This window comes from Neophocaena asiaeorientalis, unplaced genomic scaffold (genome assembly GCF_003031525.2).
Source record: "Neophocaena asiaeorientalis asiaeorientalis breed wild unplaced genomic scaffold, Neophocaena_asiaeorientalis_V1.1 scaffold500, whole genome shotgun sequence".
Lineage (NCBI taxonomy): Eukaryota > Metazoa > Chordata > Mammalia > Artiodactyla > Phocoenidae > Neophocaena > Neophocaena asiaeorientalis.
The window spans coordinates 291,541-311,728 of record NW_020171810.1 but is presented as its reverse complement, the minus strand read 5'-3'; the positions used below and the strand labels follow the sequence as shown (position 1 = coordinate 311,728).

The following is a 20,188-nucleotide window of genomic DNA, read 5'->3' as shown; positions in this document are numbered from 1 at the left end:
TCTTGGTAACCTCCATTCTTGGGTTGGGGGGCGAGAGGGGGAAAGGACCACTAACTGGATCCTTCTGAAAGGGCTGACTTACAAGCTACAACTAACACTCTCTGGGTCCCCTTCTAGAAATGCTTATTAGAGGGAGGTCAGAGTAACCATATAAATTTAACTTTAGTTTAAACTTAAACTCCAGAATTACCCTAAGAGATATTAGGAGTTGCCTCATTCTTCTTCTGAAGAATGTACAAAAGAATTCTTTTAAATAGTTATATTTTAGTGCATCTGAAACAGGAGTCTACCTAGAAAAATATGTTTTGCCTATCTCATAAACCCATGGTTCTGTTAGTTAAGGTACAGGCCAAGCTGCTGTCACATAGAGAACAAAACACAGTGGCTCAAACAATATGGGAGTTGATTTCTATCTTGCATACCAGAGGTAGGTGGATGTGCTCGGGGAGATGCTCTGGGGTCCCAGGTTCCTTCAGCCGTCCCCAGGGGTGTTGTTCCTGCCTGTGTGGTCAAAGTGAGCGCAACAACCCGCCACCACCACATTCCTGCCTGTGGGAAGGGGGTCAGGGGAGGCGCCCAAGCAGCTTCCACTTAAGGGTGGACCCAGAGGTCCCACCTGCCATAACTCACATGGCCATGCTGACCTTCAAGGGAGGCTGAGAAGCATCGCTGGCTGGATGGCCAGGTACCTAGTGAAACCTGAGCAGCAGGGAAGGTTCTATTTCAAAATGAGGAAGAGAATGGATACTAGGGGACGTTAGGAGTCTCTGTCTCCATGGTCACCCACTTCATGCATAAAGCATCCCATGCTGGGAACCTGACAATGCCCTTCCGTTCTGAGCTACAGAGACTCTTTTATAGCTTACAAGTATCCAGCAACCATATATATTGGACTCCTAGGCCCTTAGAAGATAGTTTCTAGACATAGATGCTGCCTCTGTCCTGAGGAACTTAACCCGGGGATGGGCACCACATACAAGTGAAAAGAAAATGGTAACCTGATGGCTTGGCACCGCACGGGTTATTACAGTGAGTGCTGCAGGAAGCGGAGGGAAGGAGAGCGTGGTCTGGGGAGGCTCCAAAAGAGGTGTTATTAGGTTAGCGTCTTGAAGACTGGGTTAGAGTCGAGTCTCAGGGAGGACCAGAGCAGGGGAGTATAAGGCCTGTCAGGGGTAGCAGGTCTGCTCAGTGTCACGCAGGGGAGTGGAGAAGAGGGGATGTGTGGCTGAGCCAGAGTGAGGAGGGCTTTGAGCAGGACAGTGAGTGATCTGAACAAGCTCACATGTCATGCAGACCCTTCCTCCACTCCTCACTTTAAGAGTCCACAGTCAATGAATGGAAGACCCTGAGCTTTACAAAAAGAGACACTGGCAAACATCCAACTAAGAGTTCTTAGTAAAATGGGGAAAAAATATTTTTAAAAAAATCACTGACGCATTACCCTTTTACCCAGAAGTTTCACTTCCAAGAATTTATTCTAAATAAATAGCTGCACAAGTACAAAATGTGTATGCACATCACGGCATTACTTGTAATAGCAAAAAACAGGAAACAATCCAGACGTCCACCGTTAGGAGATGGATTGAATAACTAAGGAGCATCACTCACAGTTGAGTCCCATGGAGTCCATAGTTTTGTGGGCCCGGCACCGTTTCCCCAAACTCTTGTTCATCTGCGGGGGACAGTTTGCACACGGAAGGCATTGTATCTGAAGTGTCGGCCTTGTGTTTCTGGTTTTCTGCCTCGGGGCTTTCTCTGAAGGGAGGAACTCACCCAGCCCTTGCTCAGGAAAGCCCAGAAGTATATGGAGAGTTAACTGAGGCAGCTCTCACCCAGTAGGAGATGGGAGTCAGGGGATTAATGCCCCAGCCATACACCCTTTGGTGGAATAACTATGGGGCACATTCCTCGTGGTTCTTCAGAGGGTCACCAGGGACTGAGTTCTGGTTGCTCACTGTGGTAACCACGTATTGATTTTTCCTCCATCACTGTCTCACCTCCTCACTCCTGCTTCCTGGGACCACCTTTCGAATAAGTGACCTGCTGCCAGGACCTTGGCTCAGGCTCTACTTTGAGGGGAACTCAAACTAGCCCACATCCTAAAGAACAGTTAACCCACTTATATTACTAATATGGCATAGATTTCAAGATATGTTCTTAAGTGAAAAAAAATGCAAAACATGGAATAGTATAAATCACAGGCTATAATCTGTGTAATAAAGGTGGGGAATAAAAAATATATGGTACAAGTATCTGCTTATATATGCAAAAATGAACTATGGCAGAATAGACCAGAAACTAGTAAAAATGGTTGTCCATAGGAGACAGTGGGGGTGTGGAACAGAATGGAAGCAACAGCGATGAAAGCAAAACTTTTCTGAGACCACTTTTTTATGTAAGTTTAACTTTTCAACTCTGTAGTTGTTTTACATATTCAAAAATTAAGTTAAATTTCAAAAAACAAGCCTGCTAAGTGATGGGCAGAGGAAAATAACACTTTGTCAGTTCTGAAGCATTATTAGTTCTGACATCAGGACGCTACTCCTGGGTCTGATTTTAAAGCCAGCACTGTGGTCAGAGGCCTTAAGTCACCAGCATAACTAGAGGCAATGAGAAGAGTTCATTCTCAATCAGTAAACTTTTCTGAGCTTCTACTGTATGTCTGACACTGTACTAAGTGCTCTGCCTCTCTAATCTACTTTATCCTCACAACAGCCCTGTAATATATTATTATATATTATTATGCCATTGTATCAAGGTTACAAGATTCACTGAGAAACTAGCATTTGAACTCAGGTTTCGTTAATTCCAATGCAAACAATAATAATATCACTGAGGATCTGCTATGTAACAAGCACTGTGCTAAGTACTGAGTCTACATTGTGGAAACAGCCTTATACAGTGAAATAGGACCTTCTTCAGGCAAGGCAGTAGGGGCCAAACATGAAGTCTGCCTCCCTCTCTAGTGTCTTGGTAGATGTTTAAGATCAGCGCTTAATCACTTTAGATATAAAGATATATCCAAACTGATGTGCAGATCACCCCTGGGAAGAGTCACATGGGAAGCTGCAATCATAATACATCTTTGTAGCTTGGTGTAAATCACAGGTTTCTGTGACCTTAGGCAAGAGGCAAAAGATTGGATTAGCGCCAGCTTTCTCAACCTCAACACTATTGACATTTTGGACTGGGTAATCCTTGTGGGGGGGGCGGTCTTATGCTTTGTAGCATATTTAGAAGCATTCCTGGCTTCTACCTGCTAGATGCTCGTAGCCACTCCCCCCCACCCGGTTGTGAGAGCCAAAAGTGTCTCCAGACATTGCCAAATGTCCCCTGGAGAGGGGAGGGGCAAACGGTTGCCAATCGAAAACCACTGGACTAGATGATCTTCAAGGTCCCTCCCATCTCCAACAGTCTGAGACTCTGGGATCAGAGGACAGATCATTGGTAGGAGGAAAGGGTAAAGAATGTGAGGGAGCAGTGAGCTGGGAGAATTCCCTCCATCCATTGACACAGAACTAGTCTGGGACAAAGACTGTGCGGGGAACGGCCTCTCTTGAATGGAGTCTCCTTCCACTGATAACTCTCATCCTCATTGCAGCATCTTTACCTAAGAAGGCAGCTCTTGAGAATATTAAGCCAGGACCAGATGCAGTGAGAGCACTGGAATGCAGCAAAGGCCTTCCCCAGGAGCCAGGCGGCCAACCGGAGAAGAAAACCTCAGAACACTCCCTAGGCTCTCGACATTCAAGTGAATTAGAGAAGAAGTTGGATGCAGAGAAGGCGGTGGAGGAGGGTGGAGAGACTGGCCAGGTGGAATCCAGCGCTCTGCAGGAGAGCCCTGGGGCCAGAGGTGAAGCAGTGTTTCTCCATGAGATGGTAAGGTGGACTCACTGCCTGGTCCAGCTAAAGTTTTTTGTTGCTGTTGTTTGTGTGAAGAACCAGTTTCTGCCAAGGGGACTTTACGGCACAGCCTTCTAATCAGGTCTGGGATTTTTTTGCAGTGAACTTGTCAGGGATCCTATGGTGATACGAAGTAACCATCCAGCTCAGATTCCCTAGGACCGACTCAACTCTATAAATATTTCTGACCTGAAGTCACCATAAACCAGTAACATGTCCTGGGAATGTAATGACATTCAATCCCGGAAGCAGTGCAAAACCTGCTTCTCGTGTCCTGGTCCCAAACGTGATGACCATTCATGGGGGCCAGCTCTCTTCTTCCAGACATCCTGGATGGACAGTTGTCTATGTTTATTTGTAAAAATCTTCTGTAAGATTTTCAGGATCTACTCCTTCCTCCTATGGCTCTGGAGAACTTAAAACATGATGCCAGAGCGTACTAAACCTTTTCCACTTTTTAGAGGTGGGATTCTCCAAGGTCTTTTGCGGGGGGGATATCCTTGCTCAAGACTAAGTCGTGAGGAGGTTTTCCAGGGACATCCAGGGAGGAGTCTTACATTTGAGAAATAGCTCTGTGACCTGGAGGAGTGTGCCAAAGGGGAAAAGAAAACTTTGCCTTTTAACTTGCTTCCAGGAACTTGGTTTCTGGGACACGCACAAAAGGCTTGTGGACTGGGAGTTAGGGCAGTGCAGGCACACCACAGTGGCCTCCGGAGGGCTGAATAAGGGTTCCTGTAAGGTGTGTTTGTATTTATAGAAGGAGAAGGTTGCAAAGAGTATTATGGGGATTGAATCTGGGGAGGGATCAAGTATGAATGACATTGCTTTGAGAAGCAGATGAAGTTAATGCTAGAAGGAGAACCAGGCTGGATTCATGGAAACAAGTAAAAGCGGCAATTCATTCATTCATTTAAAAACATGTGTTAAACGCCTATTTTGTGTCAGACACTCTGATGAGCACTGGGATCACTGCAGTGTACAAGACGGTCACCATCACTGTCTTCTTGGAGCTGACAGCTTCGTAGGTGAAAGGTCATTAACCAAGTCTTTTCTAGGGTGATATGGAAGTATGAGTTCTGTGGGAGCATATAACAGGGAGATGCAACCTAGTCAGAGGGAGGGGGGGGTCACAAGGGTCAGGGAAGGCTTCTCTGAAGAATAGATATTTAGATTGAGAACTTAGCTAGGAGAAAGCGGTAGGGAGCAGAGTAGGAAGGGAGAGACTCTCAGGCAGAAAGTGTAAGATGTGCCATGAATTTGAAATGGGAAAGAGCACGAAACATTCAAGGAATAAGAACAAGGCTGGAGAACGGGAATGTGGACTAGAGAAAGTGAGGCTCAGAGCAAAGCAGGAGCCACGTCAGGCAGGGTTGCTTGGAAGGGATTTGGAGCTTAACCTAAGGGCAAAGGAAACTCTTCTCATTTGCTCCGAATTTTATCTTTTAAAGGTCACTCTATTCTGTGAGGAGAATGGCTTGGAGAACGGCAAGACAGGAGGCAGGGATGGCAATTAGAAGGCTAGTCTGTGGCAAACCAGGGGAGAAAAGATGGTGGCTTAGACTAGAGTGGGGGAACCGCGGATAGAAATGGAAGGCTTTCAGAGCTATTTGGAAGGTCAAGTGAATAGGACTTGGTGAAGGATTGGATAAGGACTGAGGGAGAAAGAAGAATCAAGGACAACCCATGAGTTTCTGATCTGAGCGAAACATGCACTATGGTCCACTTAACTGAAGTGGCAGACTGGGGGTGGAGGGGAGTTTAGATGTTCGTTTATTCATTTAAATGTATTGTTTCTTAGTAAGAGATCAATAATGTAGGAGCTGCAGAGAGTAAAGAGATGCCACTGACCTGAAGGAGGGCACAGTCTAGTAGGCAAAATAGAAATGTACACAGATAAATGCAGTATAGTAGAATTAGATCTCAAAAATACCCCTGCCTTCTGACCAAGTAAATCTACTCCCGGACAGTTATCAGAAGAAAATAAAAGAAAACAATGAACCCACTCAAATTCACAGACCCCTTATTGAGCAGTTACTCACAGTATACCAGGCATCATTTGGCCTTGAGGAATCAAAGATGGATGAACACAGTTCCTGATGGAGGAACTCACAGTCCATTGGGAAAGATAAGACAAGCGTCCAGTTAACTGTAATGTGAAATGACATGTGATCAGAGCCAGGGGAGAAGTGATGTCAGGTGGGTAGCATGTCAGACTTCCCAGAAGGGCCGTCCACCCCTCAGGATAGAAATGCCTCCCCAAACTGCTTCTCCTCGGGACAGAATTAGGCCTTGAGATAAGAAGCAAAAGGAACTGAAATTTGCTTCCCTGGCCCTGACCAGGCCTCCCTTCATCCCTTTCCTTTCTGCAGCTGTGGGCTTTGTGTAGGGAAAGGGAGGAGCCGAGGAGGACAGAGAGAAGCTGGACTTGAGGGGAGACAAGGACAACAAATAAGATGGCGCAGGAAGCACCCGTCTCAGTTAACAGTGGTTATCTGTGGGGAATTAGGGGTATATCATTTTGCTATTTTTCATCCTTCTTTCTTTTCATATGTATCAAATCTTTTTTTCCATGTGGAGTATGTATTTCTTTGGTAATAAGAGGGGAAAGCTATTTTTATTTATTTGGAAAGCAGGTGTCAGGACAAGAGTTACCATTTCATTCCACTGGGAGACTCTCATCCTTGTGAGCCATCGGGTCAACCTGAGGTTATATGAGATCAGGGGTTGGTTTGTTTTATTAGGGCAACAGTGCACAGGGATTAAGTGCTTCTGTTCTGGGGCAGACTGAGCTGGAATTCAGTCTTGGTCTGCTGCTGTGTGGCTTTGGTAAAATGTTTAATCTATTTGAACACAGTTCTCCTCATCTCTAAAATGGGAGTAATTACAGTAGTAGTTCTCTTTTACGGTTCTTGGGGAAATTAAGAAAATACAGTTAATGATGTCATGGCACACGGTAAGCATGAATAAACAGTCACAGTTATTACTAACGCTGTATCCTTTGTGTGCTGAGGTTAGCGCCGCCAGGCACTGCTCCAGTCCCTAGACTCTCCCTGGGAAACAGTGCAGATGTCCGCGCCGAGAGAGTCTTTGGTTCTAAGTAATCAGTTTCTTGATGCTTTTCAGGATGAAGATGATCTGGCCAACGCCCTGATCTGGCCTGAGATTCAACAAGAGCTGAAAATTATTGAATCTGAGGAGGAACTCTCCTCCTTGCCACCACCTGCTCTAAAGACCGGCGCGACTCAGCCTATTCTTGAGTCTAGTCCAGGGCCTTTTGCTTCCCCGGAGCCTCCTGGGAGCCTGCCTTGTGGCTCCACCCCAGCTCCAGTTTCCGCCCCTCAGGAGGAGTGGACTAAGGACCCAACCAATCAGAGCACACAGGGCACTTCCGCAGCAGCCAATAGAGGGAAGTCGGAGACAACCAGCATCCTCCATAGATCCGAGCCTGAAAAGGGCCAGCGCCCAGACCCTGCCAGCCTGACTCCTCTGGAAATGGTTCCATTTGAGAAGTCTCCTCCACAAGCAGCAGCGGAGGTGGGGGGCCCAGGGAATCGGTCTCCTCTGCTCCTGCCTGTTTCTCCTCCTCCTCCAACTCCTTTGGAGGAGGCGCCTCCAGTCCAGCTATTGAACGGTGGCCCTGAGAGAGAAGACTCATGTGGGAATTTGAGAACAAACCCGTATATAGATCAGCTGAAGTCCAAAGGCAGCCCTGGGATTCCCAGTCTTTGTCAGGGAGAGGAGGCCTCTTCAGAACAAAGTGAAAAGCAAAATTCAAAGAATGCTGCTTCTGAGGGCAAAGGCTCTAGCTTTCCAAGCCCAACCAGGGAGGTTGAGATTTCTCCACAAGGAGAGGAGGATGTAGCCCACTTAGTACAGGAGCCTTCAGACTGTGATGAAGATGACACTGTGACAGACATTGCCCAGCATGGTCTGGAGATGGTGGAGCCCTGGGAGGAGCCCCAGTGGGTGACAAGTCCCCTGCACTCACCCACCCTTAAAGATGTACAAGAGGCCCAGATGCAGGGCCACCGATTGGAGAAGCGGCTTTCCCACAGGCCCAGCCTTCGCCAGAGCCATTCTCTAGATGGCAAAACCACGGTTAAGAGCCAGTGGACTCTTGAGGGTTCCTCCTCCAGCAGCTGTGCTAATCTTGAAGCAGAGAGGAATTCCAACCCTCTGCAGCCCTTGGCACCCAGGAGCGAGATTACTGGATGGGATGAGAAAGCCATGAGGTCCTTTCAAGAGTTCTCTGGCCTGAAAAGGACAGAGGTTCCTCACAACCAGAAGGGACCAGGTGGTTTGCAGCCCAAATCAGCAGAATCCAGCCCTGTCAGTCTAGCAGAGGGAAAGGAACTGGGGACACACCTGGGGCCACACAACCCTCAAATTGAGCAAGGCAGTGATCCTGGGCCAGAAAACAGCAAGGAGAATTCACCGGGTGTGCAAGACAGCACCTCACCTGGAGAGCATCCCCCAAAGTTACAGCTGAAGAGCACTGAATGTGGGCCCCTAAAGGGGAAAAATAGGCCTTCTTCTCTCAACTTGGACTCTGCCATTCCCATCACTGACCTCTTCCGGTTTGAGAATATGGCCTCATTTGGTTCACCTGGAATGCAGCTCTCTGAGCCAGGAGACCCAAAGATCACATGGATGACCTCATCTCACTGTAAAGTAGACCCCTGGAGGGTTTACTCCCAGGACTCTCAGGACCTGGACATTGTTGCTCATGCCCTGACGGGCCGCCGTAACTCAGCTCCTGTGAGTGTGTCAGCTGTGAGAACCTCCTTCATGGTCAAAATGTGCCAGGCTAGGGCAGTCCCAGTCATTCCACCCAAGATTCAGTACACCCAGATCCCACAGCCCCTGCCCTCTCAGAGCTCAGAGGAGAGTGGGGCTCAGCCCCTGGAGAGGAACCAAGAGGAACCCGGCTCAACTGGTGGAACCTCTCAGAAACTTGCCCAAGATGCTTCTCTCTCCTCCTTGGAAAGCCCAAAGGAAGAGAAACCAAAGCAAGATACAGGAGCCATTGAGTCCTTGCCAGTGGATGCCACTGCATCTTGCATGTGCGAGGGATCCACCCTTTCTCCAGAACCAGGGTTAGTTAACCTGCTCTCCACTCAGGATGCAGTAGTGCAATGTAGAAAGCGCACATCAGAGACAGAACCATCTGGGGACAACCTTCTTTCTTCAAAAATAGAGCGACCATCAGGGGGTTCTAAGCCTTTCCACAGGTCAAGACCAGGAAGACCTCAGAGCCTAATCTTATTCAGTCCTCCTTTCCCCATCATGGACCACCCGCCCCCCTCATCTACAGTGACAGATTCCAAGGTCCTGCTGTCCCCTATCAGAAGTCCCACCCAGACGATTTCCCCTGGCCTTCTTTGTGGGGAGTTGGCAGAAAACACATGGGTCACACCAGAAGGGGTTACACTTAGGAATAAAATGACCATCCCTAAGAATGGCCAGAGACTGGAGACCTCAACAAGCTGTTTTTACCAGCCCCAGCGGAGATCAGTGATTCTGGATGGCAGAAGTGGGAGGCAAATAGAATGACATCAGTTCACCTGCTGGTGTCTGAGAAAATGTCATGATTCATCTGGAAGTTATTACAGAGGCAACTTGCCTTTATTCCAGGCAGAGGTTATCCAAGTTTGGGCTTATTTTGGCCTCTTCTCTTTCTTCAGCCTTTTGACCATTTATTAATTAGGCCATTTGCCAGGAGAGAGGTCAAGGGAAGGACCAAGAGATGACATTTAAATAAGCCTATTTGAGCAGGCAGGGAAAAGTCAGGTTAGGGAAAAGGATGAAATGCTGGCCTCCAGTGATATTTGGGGCTTATAAGTTGCATCACTCCCCCATTGCCATTATCTAGTACTGTTGAGAGCTGGATGTGATGTCTTTTGAAAGAAAATCCTTTGCCTGTGTTGGAAAATGTTGCTATTGAGGTTTGAAGGCCTCCTATTTACTTCATGCTTTTTAATGCTCTTTAAAGCATGTGTTCTTTTAGACCAGTTTTCTGATAAGCTTTGTAAAAGTGTACTATCCAGAGTAGAAGCAGGTTTGGAAATGCAAACTAACGTACACTTAGACATCCAAGTGGGTGAATATAGCCATGCTTTCCCTGGAATCCCTGCAGATCTATCCCAGATGGCTCCATATACCAGCATAGAAAATCAGAATCTATACTCAAGAGCAAACTCTGAGACTGGCACAATCCAAGAAGACTTTCCGGCTCTGGCTTTTATTAATTTGGGACTCCAGCTGCCATGATCCTGCCCTGTGATTTATAAATCCAGTAGTCGGGCAGGGTGGGGGCTGAGCTGAGGGTTACCTCAATGAAATGTGCTAAATCTTCATTTAGTATGAGATAGTGATCTGCTCTCCTTCCAATATCAGAGTTCACGAACAGATTGTCATCAAAGAGGAGAGCCTCACACATAAGCAGAACTACCCTCCAAACGTTAAGTGTTTAATAAATTGGTGGGACTTTCACAGAAAACACCTCTAGCTCAGTTTCACTCTCCTTCCACACTAGGCTGGGACCAGAGTACCAGAGAGGATAAGCGGGGAGCCCTAGGAGGAGCGGGAAGAACCCTTGCAGGGTGGCCATCACTCCCGCTTGGTGAGAGCTGCCCTTCTTGAAAATGTATTTCATTTTAGCCAGTGGGTACCTTCCTTCCTCCCTCCCCCTCCATTGGTCAAGAGCAGATTTGAGACACCCCTCCCCCTTCCATAATTCCCTTCATCCAGCACCCACCCCAGGCACTCAAATTTGCTCTTCTGTCTATATGCAAGCAGAAGCAATAAACCAATCTGATTTTATTTCAGTTATTTGGAACTTCAAATGGTTCTTTCCTTTTCAGCTGGAGAGAGGAAGGAGAATTAACATAACCTGCTGGCAGATTTTTGGTGCTCTTCCAAAAAGGGCTTCACAGGAACCCTTCTCAATGCAAAACCCATCATGGTATCAACACTTTCAAACCTTCTAAGACAACTATCTTGTTTGAGAAACAAAGAAAGATAGGACCTATTTTTAGCTCTATGTACCTCTTCTCAGGTTCAAGCCTGGCTGAACTCTGTCCAGAAGCTCAGTCGCTGCAGACATTTCTCTAAGAGCTAGCAGTACCTCTGGGCAGACCTCACAACCAAGGCTGGCAATGGGCTGGGTAGGGGCTGAACTGAAGTTACCTCCTCCAGTGAGAAACTGGAAGCTGATGTCCTGCAACAGATACATATTCCTCTCTCCCTTCTTCCCTGAGAAGCCTTACAGAGAGTTTTGAAATCTTGTCCTATACCTTTTAAGCCAGTGTCTGTGACAGAGATAAACGGCAAGCCAGCTGACGAGTTCTGCTCTCAGAGGGCACTGAGTGAGCAAGGGGAGCAGTTAATAGGCCTTTGGTCAGTGGTTTTTGCATTGGGTGAGCAGACATTGGACCAACAGCCAAGGAGATGTAAACCCGTAAGAAAAGTCCTAAGGTATAGCATTTTTCCCCTAGGCAAGAAAGGTGAAGGAATATAGTGGTGCCAGATGAGGAAAGCCGTGTTTAGGAGATTTGAAAAGTACATTTCTGCCTTATCAGAAAATGTGGCAGACAGGCTTTATGTCAATATCAGTACACTGTGGTGTCTACATTTTGATAAAGACCATGTTCCAGTTAGGATGTGAGAGAGGGAGGGAACTGCACTTTGCTTCACCATCAGAACTCTGAGCCAAGTAATGAAATATTTAAACTATTTTATGATTATTTAAAATTTTTGTAACACTTAGAGGATATATTTTTATTTGAGGATAGACTGAGAAGCCACCATTTACATAACAAGTGAGTTCAACTTGAGGCACCTATGTAGATTTATTAAATGACTGCCATGTTCCTTAGACTCTGACATCTTTCATTTGTAGCAGCATCTTCAGAAGTGTGAGTGTGTGGATATCATCCACATGTCATCACACACACACAGTGTGTGTGACAACTGTCTGGAGATATTCCCTACTCTGAGCTTTCCCAGCCAATCAATCCAGAAGGCCTTGGAAGCTGACTCACCTTCTTGGTCAGTGTCCTGCTGCTAAAGTATGGACCTCTCCATAATCATAAACTTCCTGTGAGCTGGGGCTAGCCTGGCACTGACGAAATTCCATTCCATGACAAGGAAAACTCATTACATTTTCCCCTTGAAATTGTTCCCCCCAAATCTCCTGAGATTACCTATTTGGTCATCCACTTGGGACTGAAAAATGAACCCCCTGAGAATGGCTGGATGAAAATCAGACTGCCTGCTTCCATCTAGGGGAAGGAGAGAAGAGGTGCTGCTATTTATAGGAGGATCTACATGGTGCCCTAGAAAGGGCTACAGAAACAAATTCTCAAAAGGCACCTTCAAATAAACTATGAGTCATCAAAATGGGGTGGCTGATTTTAAATCCTGAATTTAAAGTGAAATGCATGCATATTCTAATGTTTCCTTCAGTGTTAATGGTTGCCTAATAAGATAATAACCTATATTTATTGGCAAAATGGCCCTCCCAGGCCAACTTTTTTTTTTTTTTTGCCAAAATGTAGCAGGTAGAGGGAATTTAGTTTTTATTCTCTACTTGAAATAGAATATGAAGGGTCCTGATCAAAAACCCCATTAAGACACTGTTAGCCTAATCTAAGCCCTAAAATTCAAAATATTGGCCAAGGCAAAATTCTGAATTCTGGGGAGATTAAAAATGTAAACATCATCATCCTCAACAGACAATATTTATCAAGAGCTTAGTAATATTGCACTGGGTACCTCAGAACTCTGAAATTCTTGAAGAGTCTAATGAAAAAGGGGAGAGGGATGGCAGCAAATGAAACAGCCTATAAGCAACCAGGAGCAAGATCTAGAACCACTAAGTTACCAAATGAAAGCAGCAGGGGAAAACAGGTAGCAACTTAGCATCTTTTAATATGATTGCTAATAGTGTTCAAGTTACCTACTGACTTTAATCAAATTAAACACAATTACAAATCCAGTAGAAGGTACCAGGAAGACATTCAGGTGTTGAGAATTTTGCTTTGATCACTTAAAAACTTAGCGAGTGGTAACTAAGAATAAATAGTTCTGAGGTTTTGCATGGTCTTAATTAGCTTGGCTGTGAAGTCTTGTTGGATCTCGGCAAATGAGCCAGGTAACATCAGGGTTCCATACTCCCTGAGAGGGGGTTTTAGACACTTCCACCATCACAAAATGGGTTAACTCCTGTTGATGATGAAGTCATAGGTCCAAGATAAATTGTTACTTTCATGTCTAATGTTTAGCACATGATAATCACATTTGCTTAAAGTTGGGTGCGTCAGTCGATTGTCTACACAGGTCTTGTGTTCTGCCTGAAGAGCTACTGGGAAACCTAAGATTCATTTGTCTGGGATTGGAATGGGAGAGGTTCAGGGTAGGTCCAATTCCCACCAGGATTGATTAGGACTACATTCTACCATGGCCTGTCCTATCTGATGACAACATGAATCTTGGGGTTAAATGTTGCCAGGAGTATGATTTCAGGCATTTCCAGCAGGAAGGTCAGTTCAAAATGTGGAATGACAAAGCATGTGTCCTCCTTTGTCAACACCTTTCCTAGCAAAGTTAGACCAGAAGAGGGAGCAAGCACCTTTCCAGGCATGGAGAGGAATGGGAGATGGTAGAAGGGTGATTGCTTAAGATCAGGGTAAGTCCATATAGGATAAAATTGGGGCCACCACTGATCAACTGGCACACATTCAGCAGCGTTGAAGTTCATGAGCAATGCAGGGATCACTTCTATGAGGATGAAGGAGGATGTAGTTACATATAAGAAACCTATGAAATTCAGAGCCATGTGTTTTACTGGATGAATCACAATGCTTTGCATTAACTTAATGCCACAGTACTTCCTGGCTTATAATTCTGTAAGGTAAAGCACTTTCTCAAAGGAGTCTATTAGAAAGCCACATGATTTCAGCTGTTTGTTGAGCTTGACAAATATGTTTCCAAAGATATAATCAAAATGTTTTTCTATTGATTAAAAAAGCATAAATATTAAACCTATCCTTAGAGACATTTAAGTGTAATTAAAAGATTGTTATCCTTTAAAAATGTACTCTAATAAATGATATAAAACATAATGCTCATGACGGCACTATGAACTAGAGGACATGGGATCAGCAAAATCAATAATAGGAAAAGTGGACTTTATGCATTCAGGCTCATTGTTCTACTTTGTTCTGTTTGATGTCATTTTTTATTACTCCAAGGTTTGGTCTCCTCACAGCACAAGTCCTGATCGTTTGCTTCAGTAAAATTTTCTTGCTTTGTTATTTTACATCTTAATAATTGTCAAATATTTGCAACTTCACTCTCTTACTGTTGCAATCATACATGTCACCCAATATACCCAGTATAAATCAATGGATGTTGTCATGAAAAATGAGAAGGAAAAAAAGCTATTACTTCTCAAAACTCCACAGCTTAAGGAGTTATGTGGGTCTGCCTGCAAAGATGTGAACTCAATTTTTCTATTTCTTGAATTAGTCAGGGAGGACTATTTTTTCAGTGATTTTTGTTAATGGTGCTCTGAGGGAAAAAAAGCAAAAGTTTGCTATCGTGGCATATATTATCACAGAAGGGGGTTGGGGGAGGGGAGAGAGGCACTCAATGAGCTGAAATGACAGGCCCTTAAAAAAACAATCATACAGCCTAGGCTCACAACTTGGTGATATTTGCAGTGAAAAATATTGTTGCCAAGGGTATTAAAATTCTAGCATTTTGGCAATATTCTATTTAGAACTTTACACCACTCAGGCCTGCTCTTGTTCCTTCATTGCGGCCATAAATGCCTTTTATCCTATATACTCCCAGATCCCCACACTTCTCTGTTTCTCTGAGTAAGCCTACCACTCTTCTCCCCTGCCAAACTGGCAACACACAATTCCCCTCACTCCTAATCTTTCCTCCAGTTCCTCTAGAGTGCTTCTCTCCTTGAATCTCTTCACTGAACGTTGCCTCCACTTCTTAGAGTTCAGTAAAAGTTGACACTCACCTGAGGACGCTTCTTTCCCTGCCCATTTCTCCCACATTACACAGACTACAAAAAGCCCGGAAATTTTATCCAGTTTCCCACTCCTGCTTCTGCACCGTTTCTTCCCATCTCATGCAAAAATCTCATTACTGAAATTTATGGCATCCAGCGATTTTACCTTTTCTGTTCTTTGTGGCCGTGATATAGTCCATGTGCCAGATTTCCCAGTTTTCGGCACCAGACTCTCTACCTCCTGCCCCATCGTCATCCTGGATGACTTCAACGTTCCTGAGGAAAACTCATCCTACACCCTTGCCACAACTGCTTACGGCTTTTGCCTCTACTGAATTTTGACCATCTGCTTCCAGGGGTACACATCAGGCTGTTTCATAACCCAGAACTCTATGATCCTGAACTCCCATATTCTTCTCAGAACTCCTATCTTTGCTCCTTTATTCCTTCTACTTGCTCAAGATCACTAATGCCCGACCCAGCCCTGCTCTTTCTGATGGCCAGTACTCCCACCAGACTTCATTCTTCTTCCCCAGCCTTTCTAGACCCCAAGGTGCATCATCTCAGCTATTCTCATAACTCCCTTGGCTACTAGTCCTTCAGCTATACCTGCTTGGCAAACCTCCAAACCAGGACCAGGACTCTTACCACCCATCTTACTACCCTTTTACTGTGTCTATTGAGTTAGACTACAGAAAATCGTAAAACCATGAAGAAAGCCTTTGTAAATTTATGGTTTACCACCTCAGCAGTGGCCTCATTCCCAAAACTCATAAAGGCTATTCCCCCTCCCAGATGGACCACTCCTTCGAAAACATAATTACTTCTTACTTAACAAGTTTATGCTATCAGATACCTTGCCACTTCCCTTATTCATACGTGTGTCCCTAAACTCCTTTCTAACTCAGGAGAAGCGCTATTCCTCTTCCAAACGGCTCCTTCTTCCCAATTCACTACTCTGAACCAACTGCCACCCGAGCTCCACTCTCACTGCTTCATTAAACTTCTCTTACTAAAGTTACCAGTGGTCTCACAATCAAATCCAACAGCCAATTCTTAAGTCTCCTGACTTACCTTTTATATTTGATACTGTAATCATTCCTTTCTTGAAACGCTAATTCACCTCATCTCTTGGACTTCCATTTCCTTAGTGTTGCTCATTTGAAAGCTTCCTCTTCCTCTGCCCTTAAATGTTGTTATTCATCAGAATTCTGTCCTTCCTTTTTCACTGTACATACTTTCCCTACATTATCTTATTCATGTCCATGGCTTTTTCTATCACACAGTGGTGACACCCCACCCCCACTTTTCCCATTTTCTCTTATATGGACTTTTTAAATAGTTGGCTAATTGGTCTCCCTGCTTTAAGTCTCACATCCTCCCATTCTCCAAACCTATCCTACATATTGCTGCCAAAGTTATCTAATACAGGATAGTGGTTCTCATCAAAATCCCCTGGAGTGTGTGTTCAAACAGACCTAGGTATTCATCCAGAGTTTCTGACTGTTAGGTTTGGGTTAGGGCTTGAAAATTCCCATTTCTAACAAGTTCCCAGTTAGGTGATGCCAATGCTGCTGGTCCAAAAATTACACTTCCAGAACCCTTGACCTGAGAACTCTTTGGGTCATCGTTAAGTCCTCGGCTTAAAATCTCTCATTAGATAGCTTCTGTCTACAAAAGTCCCCAGCCTTCTGTCCACTTAAGAATTACCTGAAGTACTTGTGGAAAATATGTATTACTGGGCTTCACCCTCAAGATTCTGACTTAGTAGATCTGATGCAGTGCCCAAGGATCACTCCTTTGACAATCTGTGACCTACAAGGTAATAAAAATCCAAACCACTTAATGTGGAACTCGAGTCCCTCTGTAATCTATTCCTTGCCTAGCTCTTTAGCATTATTGAACTATTAGTTAAAAACTTAGTGCAAGTCTATGCGAGTTTTTGCCTCTTCTGTTCCCACTGCATGAGCCCTCCCTCCCTCTCTCATCTCTGTGGTAAACTAGTGCTGCTTCAAAATGCATCATGTGTGTTACTGATGCAGTGAGGCATTCCCTGACACTGCAGCTTCCCAGCAAAGTTGATCATTTTCCTGCATTAATTCTGTCTCTTGCATATACTTCCTTGACTGAGCACATTTGTGTTACAATTATTTACTTTTTTGCCTTCTAGTAAATGCACTCTGAACATGAGTATCTCTGGCACTCAGCAGCATCTAGCACATAGTAATTGCTCAGTAAATAGAAATGAGAGCGGTGGTGTGGAGGTAATTGATAGGGAGGGGAGGGAAAGCAGCTTAGGGAATAAAACATGGAATCAGAGTAAACAGGATATTGAGGAACGTTTCCATCATGCTAATAATGCCTGTGAACTACCCTCCTCTACTCTTGACACATTTACTCACCTTAAGCCACCCAGACAACTGGTCAAGCAACTTCTTTCCTTTTCCAGTATCCCAAGTTCACCTAACTGATCTTTTGCTATACCATTTTTTCCACATACCATTTCCCAATATTTAACAATTACCAAAAAAAGGCCATTCTTTAACGGGCATGCATCTCCCCCTATCACTAAACAAAGATGGTGTCCTTTATATCACATGATTCCTAAGTAATAGGATACACAGGTAACTAGTAATTCTTCTCTCCCCTATCTGAATGTGGCACCTACAAATGTCAGCTAAAATGAGTAGAAGCATGATGAACCGAAGGGTTTTATCTCCCTGATGCTGTCATATCTGGAAGGAGAAGGGGGGGCATTTTGCAATTCCTTTAGTCAAAATTAATTTTTATTTATTATATTCACTCATTTGTTTGGCCAGGTTGGCATCTGGTCCTCCTGTGCTACTACTTTAGAATATGGCCAAGACAGGTCAAACCAGAAGGGGGAATCATGTCAGCTTTCAAGACTAGTCTATTGGGCTTCCCTGGTGGCGCAGTGGTTGAGAGTCCGCCTGCTGATGCAGGGGACACAGGTTTGTGCCCCGGTCCGGGAAGATCCCACATGCCGCGGAGCGGCTGGGCCTGTGAGCCATGGCCGCTGAGCCTGCGTGTAAAGACTAGTCTATTATCTCTAATAATAACAGACTAGTCTATTATTAGCCCAGTTATCTGGGCTACTTTTCAATGACAGAACCAATCTGGGGCCATCGTGATGAGACATCTTTATGCCCAGGCCACCCATTTTGCTCTTAGCTGTCAAGTAATCTCACCAAAATATTAGTCAAAAGAAGCATATCTTCAAGACCCTAAGGAAAGAATATTGAGATGGCAGCTTTCCCACCTTTCCCCACTCAAGAACCACCATATTTAGGCTGAACCACTTTACAAAAACAACCAGCACACTGGTTATCTTGTTATTTTTCCAATGTACCAAAATTATTCCCACCTGAGGGCACTCACTTTGCTGTTACTGTAACATGGACTTCTCCTCAGTCTTGCTTCATCTGATCTTTGCTCAGAAATCATCTCCTCGAAGATGCCTTCTAGGGACTTCCCTGGTGGCACAGTGGTTAAGAATCCGCCTGCCAATGCAGGGGATACGGGCTCGAGCCCTGGTCCAGGAAGATCCCACATGCCGCGGAGCAATTAAGCCCATGCGCCACACTGCTGAGCCTGCGCTCTAGAGCCCGTGAGCCACAACTACTGAAGCCCGCATGCCTAGAGCCCGTGCTCCGCAACAAGAGAAGCCACTGCAATGAGAAGCCCACGCACCACAGCGAAGAGTAGCCCCCACTTGCCGCAACTAGAGAAAACCCAGGCGCAGCAACGAAGACCCAGCACAGCCAAAAATAAATAAATAAATAAATTTATTAAAAAAAAAAAAAAGATGCCTTCTAGCAATGCCATTCCTAGCACTTTCTATTTCCTTGATCTGTTTTTAGTTTTCGCTTTACCACACCTATTGCTACTACCAGGAGACATTAAATTATATGTTTGTTTACAGCATATTTTGCACCCCCCGCCCCCCACATGGTAAGCTCTTGAGGTAGGGCCTTTGCTTTTCTCACTCACTGCTATATCCCCAGTGCATAAAATAGTGCCTGGTGGCCAACACGTATTTGTTGAATGACTGAATACACTCATATTGACTGCCAAATTACATAACTTTAAAAAAAAAGTGTATCCATCAAAATATTTAAGGAAACAATAGTTACACATAGTAATCACCTTGGGTAGCTGTACACACACCTACTCCTCACAATGATGCCTTTGCTGAAAACCTGTTGGGAACTCTTCTGCAAGAACTGTTTTCAGAGCCAGTTTATGAATTACCTGATTTTTTTTTTTTTTTTACTTCATAAGTCATATTGTGTTTCAGTGTAAAAAAGCCAAAGTGAGCATAGAAAACACATGAGAATATATTTCAGGCTCTCAAGACAAGGCCTCAGAAATTCAGATGACTAGTGACATCAACTGACTAAGTATATCACCTCTCAAGAAAATGGACTGAAAGGGGTTAATGCTCACAGACATGAAGGCTCTGGAGTATGAAATTCAAAACACACACAGATCAAACTACCTGAGGACAAAAAAGTAAATTCTCATATTTCACTTCTGCTGGTAACTCTAAACATGCCTCTGTAGCAGAGTTGCTGCTAGACTGCATCCATTCCTCCAGTAACTTGGTGTCTTCAACCTGCCCAGATCCCAGCCCAGGGGATATGTGCTCATCTTCTCCCACTGATCTAGTCACACACCAGCTCCTTCATAAGTTTGGGCACTCTATTCTGTCCTAAAAAGTATTCTTTCAAAACAGCTAAAAATAAAAGGAAAATCTTTACAAGCAAAAGAAGTGAAAGAACAGGGAAAATGAGAACAATACCCTGTTTCAGGGTAAGAGCTCACACAAAAGTGTATTTAAATGTCATACGGCAGATAGAACGCTGAGTTCCTACCTTAGAAATGCTTCCTCCCAGTAGGCAGCAAAGAGAACCCCACCAGGACGAAAACCCACTTTTGCCCCATGCATTCCAATACTATCTGCCAATCAGAAAAAAAAAGACAATGAGTGCTGTCAAGCAACTCCACTGATCTCTTTCTGTAGCAATAAGGCCAGCTAAGGACTAAAGATAATGAGAAAGACTAGAAGGAAAGTAGACACACAAAAGGTACTGTTGTCAAGTGATATATGAGATGTGTTCATAAGTGAATAAGTTATTCCAGAGCCATACAAACAAATCAATCTCTTTACTGGAGAGGCACACCTCTCCTCTGTATATTATTCAGATATACTAACACAGGAAAGATCACATCATC

The 20,188-nt window shown here is 44.6% G+C and overlaps 1 protein-coding gene across 1 annotated transcript in view; it reads left to right on the top strand.

The window, feature by feature from the left end:
- ARHGAP31 (Rho GTPase activating protein 31) overlaps positions 1-14,097 on the top strand; it is a 111,616-nt gene extending 97,519 nt beyond the window's left edge. Inside the window, exons 13-14 of the mRNA XM_024765195.1 lie at positions 3,602-3,879; positions 7,027-14,097. Of these exons, the coding sequence (XP_024620963.1) occupies positions 3,602-3,879; positions 7,027-9,456 (2,708 nt within the window). The 3' untranslated portion in view covers positions 9,457-14,097. The remainder of the gene's footprint in view (positions 1-3,601; positions 3,880-7,026) is intronic.
- The last annotated feature ends 6,091 nt before the right edge of the window (positions 14,098-20,188 follow it).